General features: G+C 41.4%; 1 protein-coding gene across 2 annotated transcripts in view; it reads left to right on the top strand.

The window, feature by feature from the left end:
* The window catches only part of FMN1 (formin 1), a 419,587-nt gene that overhangs the window by 127,469 nt on the left and 278,997 nt on the right, over positions 1–13,121 (top strand). For both annotated transcript variants that reach the window (XM_030931576.1, XM_030931577.1), the window contains one exon: positions 698–815. In XM_030931576.1, the coding sequence (XP_030787436.1) occupies positions 698–815 (118 nt within the window). The remainder of the gene's footprint in view (positions 1–697; positions 816–13,121) is intronic.

Genomic DNA, 13,121 nt, shown 5'->3' with positions numbered 1-13,121 from the left:
AAACGATCATAAGAACAATAAATAGAATTTCTTGCTTAATATCAGTTCAGTGTATGATTATCGTTCCTCTTATATATTTAAAATATTCAGTTAGAATGTTAAAAATGAAAGTCTTTGGCAAAATTTCTCAGATTGCAGTTAAAAAACCAAGCACAATGTAGCAGTCTCCTAGTTGTAAAAATCAACCCATATAAAAATGACTGGAATATGAAGGTAATCTCATTCATTCGTTTATAGGAATAAAAGGAAGTTTAGCAGTGTGGAATGTTTGAAAAAGTGTGTCTTGGTCTACCACTGATGTTCATGAAGTTAGTCTTTATGTAAAATAATCCTGGAGTCTGGGATACATTTGTAAACATTCCTATAAATGTACTTCGGTGTAGTACATTTATGTCTGTATCTTCAGGTCAAAGTATATTTGTGCTTTTTGAAATTAATAAAAACCATCTTTTAAGGGTTGTGTGATACCTACTTAGCCTCAAGGTTTTTTTCGTTGTTTTACATGTTCACCTCAATTGATCACGTTACACTTCTGCAAAAGGGTCACACTATAGAAAGATACCTCAGTTGCAGTGAATGAGAGCAATGTGCAACTAGCCATTAAAATTAACTTCTGAATTAGGGTTAGCATGCCATTTTTCAGGAATTAATTGGCTCTGACTACATTTCACTTCTTATTTGCCTGCTCTTTCCACAGCCTGACCACAGCCCGACTGAGCAGGATGACAGGACTCCTGGCAGACTTCAAGCTGTCTGGCCACCCCCAAAGACAAAAGACGCAGAAGAAAAAGTGGGACTGAAGTACACTGAAGCAGGTAATGTGAAAAGAAGCTAGGGGCCCAGGAAAGAATCTCTTCCTGCAATGGCTTTTAGTTCTAGCTTAGTTGACTCTCAGAATCTGGGGTTTTGTTTCATTATAAAATGTATTGCTGAAGGCTCTCTTTTTGGTTTTGCTGGGAAAGTGCACCTTTGCACGCATATTGTTAACGAGCCTCTGAAAGCTGAAAGATGAATGCAGTGGAATGAATGAAAGGGGGCATGTGTGTGAGGCAGGAGAACCTTGGGGGACCTGATGGAGCAAGTAGATTGCAAATCCCTCAGGAAGCCGGTGGTTGGTCCTCATCCAGTTTTGTGAGCTGGCAGTGTTGCTAGAAGAGGCAGAGTATGGTTCTCTAGAGCTGTAATCTGATTTGTTGTTTGTCTTTGAGTAATGCTTTGGAGATAAAGGAACCTTGTGCAGAGTGAATGTACAGATACCATATCAGTTACTCATTCACTTTTGTGAGACAAAGCTTTATTTAATGCATGGCCAACTGTAAAGCAACCTAACTCTCTGGAAACCTGCCTAGGAACTTTACTTGAATTTATTTAAATGAAATGGGAATCTAGGTATGGTTACTATTTAAGTGAAAGTTTCACATGAACTGTAAAATGACACCAAAGCATTAGAAGATGGGTTATATACCCATATTAAGAATTGCATGTGTGTGTGTGTATCCCTGAAACCTCTTTGCCTTCTTCCTGATATTTAGAGATTACCTATACATGGCTTATATTTGTTGTTTTTATTAGGTATGTGTGTGTATTAAGATCTATCTATCTTTCTGGTTATAGAAAAATACTTTTTTCCATTCCTGTTCATTGATAGATATGAACAGATCAAAGGTGGGTGGTTCAGTAGGTTTTTCCATAATATCAGACTGGATTGAGGACACACTGGCAGTTGAATCTTGAGATCATTTCTAGCTTTCATTTACACAGTTGCTGCTTATGACTCTGCAGGGCATTGGTTACTTCACAGCATTTTCTTTCTGTGGTGTTTGACTTCCAGGATGAAAACTCATATTCTTGATGAAAATATGGATAGTGATTTAAGTCTTCTTGCACACATTTGATTTTCCAAAAATCATAATTGTATAAGAGTGAACAGCACAAGGGTGGAAAATGATTGTTTCCTCTAAGCAGAGCAATTCAGACAGCACTAAAGAAAGCATAAGGATGTTGTAGGTAATTGAAGCACAGAAGTAGCATAGGGCTGAACTTCTGTTTATCCCAAACTGGAATGGAAAATTTCCTAAACAACGTTAGGTCACTTTTTTCCTTTAGCTTTGTTTTCTCTAGGGTAATTACATATATGACTGTATGAATGAGGGTCGTACTAATCAGGAATCAGCTGGCACTCAAATGGAGTGATTTGAGGAGAGTTTATTAGAGACCTGTCATAAAGGTACAGACGGGGTTTAGGAAAAGCAGTAAGAGAGCGCTACTCTGGGGCTAGTACCAAGAACAAGCTTTTACCACACCCAGGCCTGAAGGGGCAAGAGTAGGAGTGGCTCTCAGAAGCTAGAACTTAAGAGGGAGGCTGAGTGGTGTGGAGACAACTGCTGGGCAGGACCTGCAGCCCTCAGCAGGGAGGTGCCACCGGTCCATAGTGACATGCCAGGCGGGATGCTGAGGGCAGACAGCCTGATCTCTTTTTTTTTTTTTTTTTTTTTTTTTTTTTGAGGCGGAGTCTCGCTCTGTCGCCTGGACTGGAGTGCAGTGGCCAGATCTCAGCTCACTGCAAGCTCCGCCTCCCGAGTTTACGCCATTCTCCTGCCTCAGCCTCCCGAGTAGCTGGGACTACAGGCGCCCGCCACCTCGCCCGGCTAGTTTTTGTATTTTTAGTAGAGACGGGGTTTCACCGTGTTAGCCAGGATGGTCTCGATCTCCTGACCTCGTGATCCGCCCGTCTCGGCCTCCCAAAGTGCTGGGATTACAGGCTTGAGCCACCGCGCCCGGCCAAGCCTGATCTCTTCTCATCCCACTGTCTGGTCCCCCACCGTCATTCCCATTGGCCAAATCCAGAGAGAAGTCAGCAGACCGGGAGCACTTGAGCCTATCATTTCAGACCTGTCAGTGGGGCCCAGAAAGGGCGCAGACCTGGAGAGGCACGCAGGAGATCTCCTGCACAGTTATACTGCCTCCATGAGCGCCCAGCAGGCCCTGCGCGGACGCAGGAGATCTCTTGCACAGTTACACTGCCGCCATGAGCGTCCGGCAGGCCCTGGGCGGACAGGCTTCTCAAGCCCTCCTGGAGAAGAATCTGCACACACATGCTGGTGTTGTCATACCGCACGACACAGGATTTCAGGACCAAGGCACAAAGACAAACTTCTGTTTTTATCATCCTGTGGGAGGGTTATATTTTCTAGTATAATCAGTTCATGGAAAATATGACGGCTATTATTCAGAGGCTTGCTCTGTAGATTCCTGCTTCATCTTAATATGAAGGGTTTACGGATCTCAGAAAATCTCTCATAGGGTTTTAAATGTTCCCCTACATTACAAAATAAAATAAAACTTGAAGATACACAGAAAAGTCATGAAGCAAAAGAAACTTTCTATGATTCTATTTCAGAGGAACTGTTGTCAATATTTTAAAACATGACAGGCCTATGTGAATTTAATACTGAAAAATTAAAGTAGAATTTGAATCATTATAGACTACTTTTTTATTTAAACTCTTCAAATGATTTTTACTACTTATAAAAATTTATTTCACTTATACATGATACATTATAAATAACAGTACTGTAAGTCTTTGTGTAGAAGTATTTTATCTTAGGATAAATGCTGACAGAATTGCTGTACATAAGAGAATACGCCTTTCTAAGGTTTCTGATGTGTATTACCATGTTGCCATAGTTGTTTTTTCTTACTGAATACCTGTCCCTAAGAATTTCCCTTTTGAAACTGTTATTTTACTTTTTATCACTTGTTTTAAATTTTACTGTATTTTGTGATGTGTGGAAGTTTTAAATATTGACATAATCAAATCTATCCTTTCATCATATAATTTCTGATTCTTCTTTTAGCTTAAAAGACTTTCTCTAATATAAGTTTACCAATGTTTTCATATTTCTTGAAGGGTTTCCTTCTACTTCTTTTTTTCTCTCCTTCCATCACTCCATTTCGTATGAAAAATTTAATTTGGTATACGGTCTGAGCTAGAGATCGAAGACAACTTTTTTTCTAAATTGCTAATGAATTCTATAACAGACTTTTATTTCCCCCAAATTTGTTTAGGACTGTTGGGGGCTTTCTGTTGTCTTTCATATGTTTGTATATTATGCCCTATCTTATTGTAGCATTACAATACATCTCAGAATCTGACAGTTCCATTTCTTTTGCATACTTTTAAAAAATGTTTTTGAGTTCCCTCATATATTCATTCTTCTAGAAAAACAAAATTTTTATTCGAATTGTATTAATTTATAAATCAATGTGAGGTAGGAGTGAGAATTCTTACTATCTTCACCAAGAGCGTGTCTTATAAAGCTACTCAAAGTTTCTTGACGTTGAGTAAGTTAAATATATAGTATTTATTTACATATAAATATATATTTATGTATGCGTATATGTCTTGTATTTTTTTCTAAATATCTTCCCTGGCATATTTTTTCAAAGACAAATACATGGTATGGATTTGCTTCTTGTGATTTGTTTTCCTTAGAAGTCTAATGTGCTCGTAAGCCTCTAGTGACTCGAGCATGCTAGCTTTATTGCAGGTGATTTTCTCCCCAGGGTCAGGGCTTGACTGGGTCAAGGACACATTTGGACTGACCTGTGGTACTTTCCCTCAGTTTTACCATGGTTAGTGATTCTTCATATTTTTCGACTCCTTTAAAATCTAGCAGTGATAGAAAGCCACAGAAGAAAACATGACACCGAATTTAGCATATATTTTAGACCTTCCACCCCACGCCACAGCTATCTGTGGACACCTCGAGGTTCAGAGGAAGAACCTGTTCCAAATACTCAACCCAAAGCTGGGCTTCCTTTCGCCTCCATCTCCTATTTTGTATTATGAAGGACTGCCTGAAATTTCTCACTATTAAGAAATTTAAAAAATACATTGTCGTGATGTACATCTCAAAATCCTCAGGGGGAGTGAGGTTAATGTTTTTGAAATTAAAATGATACCATTTAGGGAACTGTCAGTGACTGAATTGCTCACAGAATGAGAAAGAAACAAGTTTGAAGAAAAACACTCATGCTTTCTGAATTGAATTGTGCATATGTGGTTTCTCTCTCAGTGTGCATCTGGAAAAGCTTTTGTCTTTACCTGCAGCATCTCAGAGCTGGCCGGAAGCTGGGGAACGGCAGATGTGCTGCTGTGCTGAGTGTGAGGACCATAGCTTTTGTAGAGAAGAGAACTTAGCACAATACATTGTAGTTATTGAAAGTAAGCTAATTGTCCAGACATGTGGCATCTCCAGGAGATACATCTTTCCTCAGAACCTGGGAGCAATTCAGAAACATCCCTATTTAGAGTATTTTAGATTAAATAGAGAAATAACCCATCCCTCAATTTAATAAAGATCCACCTGTTTTCTGGTTTGTTTCTCGTTTGAATTTCCTTCATTATGAAATGAGAGTTGTTTGCCACCCTTCCTGGTAAGTCAGATATCCTTGCTTTACCAGTCAAAGAGAGCTATAAATACCTCATACTACTTTATTGGGCTACTATAATTTGAGCTTTAATTTCTGCATTCATAGCTAGCGGGCTGCGTTAGTCAGCAGTGGATTTTCCTTTAAAGTTACGTGTCCAGACATATTATCCTGACTTTCTCTTTTACCGTCTGCGGAATGGGTTTGTTCATTGTACTATCTTCCATAGACCCCTGTAGCATGCTATCATCACTTACATGGAGTGATTGGATTGTGATAGCCTAGAAATTGGAAGCTGTACAGACTAAAGACCAGAAATGTCTTTCAGTTTTGGATTGCAGAAAAAGGTTCACTGGGAAACTAGAGGTGAAGTGTATTGTGCTAAGCTTCCGCTTAGTATACGTACACAGCTGGGAGCTGTAGAGAGGAGACTGACTGACTCAACATAAATGGGAACTAAAGCTTGACTTTTAGGAGAGGAATCGGAAGTGGGGACTGGAGACTCAAGAATCACATATTGTGTTCACGAAAATATTAGTAAAGATCTTTGGCTCAGGAGAGTGGAAGCAAGAGATTAAAGTACAGAGTCTCAGTTTTTAGAATATAAAAAACAGAGCTGCAAACAGCTTAGGTCATTTAGTTCAGCTTATTCATTTCACAGATGACAGTAGGGAGATTATGAATTGCTGAAAGATACACATAACTTATTAATACTCTGTATTGATAAATTATATGTAATAATTATGAGTTGGAATTATAAGTTGAAGATAAAGATAGTCTCAAATTGAAGAGTGATGGATTAAACTTTTAAAAAATCTTTTTGTCAGTATACCAGTATCTAAAGATCCAACAAGGAAAATATATGAAATCAGAAGCATTTTTTGTGGGAACATAAATTAGTATGGCCATTATGGAAAATGGTATGGAAGTTCCTGAAAAAACTAAAAATAGAACTACTAAATTACCCAATAATCACACTTCTGGGCATGTATCCAAAGGAACTGAAACCAGTATATAAAAGGGATAACTGCACTCCTATGTTCATTGCAGAACTATTCATAATAGCCAAGACATTACATCAGTGTAAGTATTCATCAATGCGTAAATGGATAAACTATGATATATATACACAATGGAATACCAATCAAGCCTTAAAAAGGCCGGGGGGAAATTCTGTCATTTGTGCCAATGTGGATATGTCAGGAGGACCTTATGCTATGTGAAATAAGCCAGGCACAAGAAAGACAAAAGTTGCGTGATCTCGCTTATATGTGGACTCTAATAAAGTTGAACTCATGGAAGTAGAGAATAAAATGATGATTATCAGAGGCTGGAGATGTGGGACGGAGGGAATGGAGAGTCGTTGATCAAGGGACACAACATTTTAGATGAACAGGAGAAACAGATTTTGTGATCTTTTGAGCACCAGTGTGATTATAGTAAAAAATAACGTATTCTATATTTCAAAATAACTAAGAATAAATTTCAAATGTCTCACCATAACAAACTATAGGCAAGAAAGGTGATGCATATGTTAATTAGCTTAATTTAATCGTACCACATTGTATGCCTGTATCAACACCACATCATATACCCTGTAAAGGTATACGACTATGATTTGTCAATAAAAAATTATGCAGATTATTACAAATTATGGGATCTGAAGTGAGTGGACCTGAACAGTAATGTAGAGCATACGAGGCCATCCTGGCTCACTGGACTCATCTGCAAAAACTCACTTGGTTGTTTCATGCTGTTCTTTTGATTCCTCAAATAGAAATCAAAGAAGGGAGTGAATGGTATTTTTTATGCTATGAGGCATAAGCAATTTCAAGCAAATAAAAATGCTTCTAGTCCGTGGATTCTTGGAAAGTTCAGGTGAGGTTCATTCAGCTACCATTCATTGAGCCAGAGTTCGTGTGGTAAAATGCATGGTGTATATGTAAATGGTTTTGGGAGGTACATGAACAAACTTTTTCATTTTAAGAGTTGTTATTTCAGAGATTTCACTGGGTTTTAGAGAAAATAAAACCAGTGCATTCAGTCTACTTTGAGGCCTCTTTTGGGAAGATTAGAATGAGATTGATGTGCCATATTCTATACCACATTTTTATAAACATCTTTCAATAGTCATTGTCTTTCTCATAATTTCTCTCCAAGTGGCCTCGTTTTTCTTCTCTTGTGCAAATCTCTGTCTATTGCCAGCCACCAAGTTTTCTTTCTCCAGATCATCCACCAAGCGGCCTCTCCACCATCCTGGCTTCAGCCTCCTGCACCAGCAGCCCCACCACACCTTTCCACCACCAGCTGCACCACACCTTTCCACCACCAACCCCACCACACCTTTCCACCACCAGCCACACCACACCTTTCCACCACCAAACCCACCACAACCTTTCACCACCACCCACCACACCTTTCCACCACCAAACCCCCTTCCACCACAACTTTCCACCACACCACACCTTTCCACCACCAACCCCACCACACCTTTCCACCACCAACCCCACCACACCTTTCCCACCAGCCACACACACCTTTCCACCACCAACCCCACCACACCTTTCCACCACCAGCCACACCACACCTTTCCACCACCAACCCCACCACACCTTTCCACCACCAGCCCCACCACACCTTTCCACCACCCCCCACACACCTTTCCACCACCAGCCCCACCACACCTTTCCACCACCAACCCCACCACACCTTTCCACCACCAGCCCCACCACACCTTCCACCACCAACCCCACCACACCTTTCCACCAGCCCACCACACCTTTCCACCACCAGCCACACCACACCTTTCCACCACCAGCCCCACCACACCTTTCCACCACCACCACACACACTTTCCACCACCAACCCCACCACACCTTTCCACCACCAGCCACACACCTTTCCACCACCAACCCCACCACACCTTTCCACCACCAGCCACCACACTTTCCACCACCAACCCCACCACACCTTTCCACCACCAGCCACACCACACCTTTCCACCACCAGCCACACCACACCTTTCCACCACCAACCCCACCACACCTTTCCACCACCAACCCCACCACACCTTTCCACCACCAACCCCACCACACCTTTCCACCACCAGCCACACCACACCTTTCCACCACCAACCCCACCACACCTTTCCACCACCAGCCCCACCACACCTTTCCACCACCAACCCCACCACACCTTTCCACCACCAGCCCCACCACACCTTTCCACCACCAACCCCACCACACCTTTCCACCACCAGCCACACCACACCTTTCCACCACCAACCCCACCACACCTTTCCACCACCAGCCCCACCACACCTTTCCACCACCAACCCCACCACACCTTTCCACCACCAGCCCCACCACACCTTTCCACCACCAGCCACACCACACCTTTCCACCACCAGCCCCACCACACCTTTCCACCACCAGCCACACCACACCTTTCCACCACCAACCCCACCACACCTTTCCCCCAGCAGCCCCATCACACCTTTTCACTTGCAGTTTACTTCCTTCCGCTCAGTCCACTTTTTATGTGCTTATAGCCATCAACTAGCTCAGCAAATAGAACACCCTCTCCATAGAAACCAGATAGGAAATTGTAAATAACATTTTTTTCTTCTTCTCTAGAAAGAACAGATTATTTCTGAGAAATAACTAAACCCAAAGTTGCAATAGGTAAACTCTGAAGCACTTTTCCCCCCCAAGATAAAAGGAAGCACTTGATGGGGGTTGAGAACATGAGATGAGAATGTAGAAAATGATTTCAGAGGGAAAGGAAAGTAGGACCGGGAAAGTCCTGAAGACATAATTAAGTTTGGCATTACTTTTACTGCAGGGTTCATGGGTTTGAGCATCAACTCAACTTGAGTTTGAAGCTGTGGCTCTGTCATGTGCCAGCTGTGATGGGGCAGGATAATTTACTTCTTTGGATTTTCATCCTTGTCTCTAAAAATGAGGGTAATGGTAGTTTTAAACAATTATTGTAAAGATAAGACAGTATCTATGAAGTTCAACTGCAGCACTACTTTTTTTTAAACCAGTTTTTATAGGAAAGTAACAAAAATAGAGAAAATTACACAAGAGTGTATAGCTCTGAGTTATAGCAAACTGAACACTCCCAGGTAACCATGATGTAGATCAATAAATAGTACATCTTCTAGCACAACAGAAGGTTCTTTCTTGCCCCCTTCCAATCGCTACAGTTTCCCTTTCCCTCAAAGAAAACCATTATCCTAACTTCTAACACTATAGGTTAGTTTTATCTGCTTTTCTTAAGATGGAGTCTCGCTCTGTTGTCCAGGCTGGAGTACAGTGGTGCCATCTCAGCTCACTGCAACCTCTGCCTCTGGGTTCAAGCAATTCTTCTGCCTCAGCCTCCCGAGTAACTGAGATTACAGGTGTGCGCCACCATGTCTGGCTGATTTATTTGTATTTCTATTAGAAATGGGGTTTCGCCATGTTGGCCAGGCTGGTCTTGAATTCCTGACCTCCAGTGATCCGCCTGCCTCAGCCTCCCAAAGTGCTGGGATTACAGGTGTGAGCCACTGTGCCTGGCCTAATTTCATATGCTTTTAAACTTAATATAAATTCACTCATTTTGTGTCTAACTTCTTTCTGTTAACATTATGCTTGTGAGAATCATATATGTTGCTATGTGTACCTATAGTTCATTTATTTTCATTCCCCTGTAGTATTCCATTATATGACTATATCACAGTGTATTTATCCAATTCTAATGCTGGTGGACACTGATGTTGTTCAAAGTTTGTGGCTGTTATAATGCTAAATCAAGTTAAGCCTAAAGCTGCCTCCTTATGTATTTTAAGTTCAACCTAAAGGTTTCGATGTATGTAGTTAACTATAACGCAAATGGAGGTGTAAATAGACGGTAGCCTACTCTTGTGGCAATCACTGAGTTTTGGCTTGCAATCAAAGGGGGCCAGCTGTTCAAACTGTGTTAAAATAAGGTAAGTGCTGAGCTGTAACCAATCTGGCTGTCTCTGTACCTCACTTTGGTTTTCTCTTTGTCACTTTCCTTTTTCTGACTATAAATCTTCTTCTGCCACATGGCTGCACTGGGCTCTCTCAGCCTGCTCTGGCCCAGGAGGCTGCCTGATTCTCGCATTCTCCTTTGCTCAGTTAAACTCTGTTAAACTTAATTTCCCTAAGATTTTTCTTTTAATGACAAACATTGCTCTAAACATCCTTGGACATGCCTTTTGATAAATGCAGGAAGACATTTCTTTTGGGTGTATACCTGGAAATAGAATTGCTGGTAATAGGGCATATCTGGATTCTGTGTCAGCAGATGATGCTAAACACTTTTTCAAAGGGATTTTCATCCGTTTATACGTCCACCAGCAGCATGTGATGGTGCTGATTGCTCCACATTCTTAGCGTTTGGTATGTTTGGTTTTTCTTATTTGAGCTCATTCTGGCTTTAATTGATATTTCGTTGATCACCAGCCAGGCCAAGCACTTTTTCATGGCCATTGCATGTCCTCTTGTGGGGTGCCTGTCTGAGTCACTTGTTCAATTTTAATGAATTGTCTCTCTTTTTCGTATTGATTTGTAGAGAAGTTATTTTTACATGCTGAATTTGAGCCCTTTGCTTAAGTGTGTTGCAAGTATTATTTCTCTCTCTCAATAGTGGTTTTTGATTAGTATAAATTCTCAGTTTCACTCTAATGAATCTGGTGTTATTGGTTAGGGCATTTTAAGCCGTCTTAAAGTTATTTTTCTAACCCAATCATGAAAATATATATATTTTAAGTATCTTTAAAAATTATTAGTGCTCTTCATTTGTCATTTTAGAGCTACAATATACTGGGTATTGATTTTTTGTTTTTTTGTCTATGAGGTGAAGTACAGTCAAATTTGTTTTTAGATCAAAATTAACCAGAATTGTTGATTGAAAAGCCTACCTTCACCTTCTGGGCTGTATTCTGTTCCACTGTTCTGTAGCTTTGTCTAGCCTTGTACCAATTTCACACTATCTTAATGACTGTGTGAACACAAAACCTGACAGCATGTACCCAAGGTGATCAGGATACAGCTTGCTTTTATACATTTGAGGGAGACATAATACATTAATCAATAGATGTGAGGTTTTCACTGGTTCAATCTAGAAGGGTAGGACAACTCGAAGGGGTGAGGAGACTTCACCCCATATTTTGATTGGCAATTGGTTGAAAGAGTTATTATGAGAGAGAGGAGTGTCTGGATTAAGATAAGGGGTTGTAGAGACCAAGGTTTTATCATGGAGTTGAAGCCTCCAGATAGCAGGCTTCAGAGAGAATAGATTACAGATGTTTATGAGACTTAAGGTCTGTGTTGACATTAATGCTGCAGGGGAATAATGAGGCACATCCAATCCCCACTTCCTGTCATGGCCTGAACCAGTTATTCAGGTTAAATTTTTTGAATGCCGTGGCTAAGGAGAGAGTCCATTCAGATAGTTGCAGGGGATGGAGGGCTTCAAATTTTGTTTTTGGTTTACAACTATAGCTCTGTAATCAGTTATGATACCCCGCTAGAGTGTGTCCTTGTTGCTTGGTTACTCTCAGCTCTTTGTATTTCCATATAAGATACAAGTAGCTAGAACTGTTCTATGAATAATCAAGCAATATAGAATTTTAAAGAACGGAGACATAAAAGCTTTCACCAGTAACTATTGGACAGAATTTCAGCCTGCATTTTCTGGAAGCTGTGATTGGCTGTATGTCTGCCTCATGGTGGAATCCCTCATGTCTTCAACTCCCTTTTGATGTTTGCAAAGTGTTTAGTTTTCTTTCTCTCTGTCTACTCGATTGTGACCATTTCACGTAGAAGAGGAGGGAAAGGGTAATTGGGTTTGAGAAATAGATTGCTGTTGCTTCTCAGTATGAAATAGTAGGTGTCAGGCCTCCGAGCCCAAGCTCAGCCATCATGTCCCCAGTGACCCGCCCGTACACATCCCAATGGCCTGAAGCAACTGAAGATCCACAGAAAACGGCCTTAACTGATGACATTCCACCATTGTGATTTGTTTCTGCCCCACCCTAACTGATCAATGTACTTTGTATTCTCCCCCACCCTTAAGAAGGTTCTTTATAATTCTCCCCACCCTTGAGAATCTACTTTGTGAGATCCACCCACTGCCTGCAAAACATTGCTCCTAACTCCACCGCCTATCCCAAAACCTATAAGAACTAATGATCCCACCACCCTTTGCTGACTCTTTTTTCAGACTCAGTCCGCCTGCACGCAGGTGACATAAACAGCCTTGTTGCTCACTTGGCCTGCTGCACTCAGCCCCTTGTTTGAGTGAGCACATGAGTGAGCGAGTACGGTGTTTGGCTAGCAGCTCCAAGTGCCAACATAGGAGCAGCTTCCGTGCAGGGTCTGTTGCCAGAACAGGCATGTTACCTCAAGGTAGGGGTGCCTGTGACCCCGAAGACCCAGAGGGAATGTTAGTGTGCTAATTAGCTTTTTGAGTTTTGCTGTCTGCAGCCCGACGGATGGTGGTACATTAGCAGCCCAGTCAGCAGTGTGGCTGCTCTCCACCAGTGAGGGCAAAGGCTTTCAGAGTACCCACACTCAGTGGGTCCCAAGCTCTTGTCCAGTGTCCAAGAAGAATGAGGTCACACTGACGATTGAAGGGTGATGAGAGCGAAGGATTTTATTGAGCAATGGAACAGC

Source organism: Rhinopithecus roxellana, chromosome 5 (genome assembly GCF_007565055.1).
Source record: "Rhinopithecus roxellana isolate Shanxi Qingling chromosome 5, ASM756505v1, whole genome shotgun sequence".
In the NCBI taxonomy this organism is placed as follows: Eukaryota; Metazoa; Chordata; class Mammalia; order Primates; family Cercopithecidae; genus Rhinopithecus; species Rhinopithecus roxellana.
The sequence above is the reverse complement of the archived record's forward strand: the minus strand, read 5'-3'. Positions and strand labels throughout refer to the sequence as shown.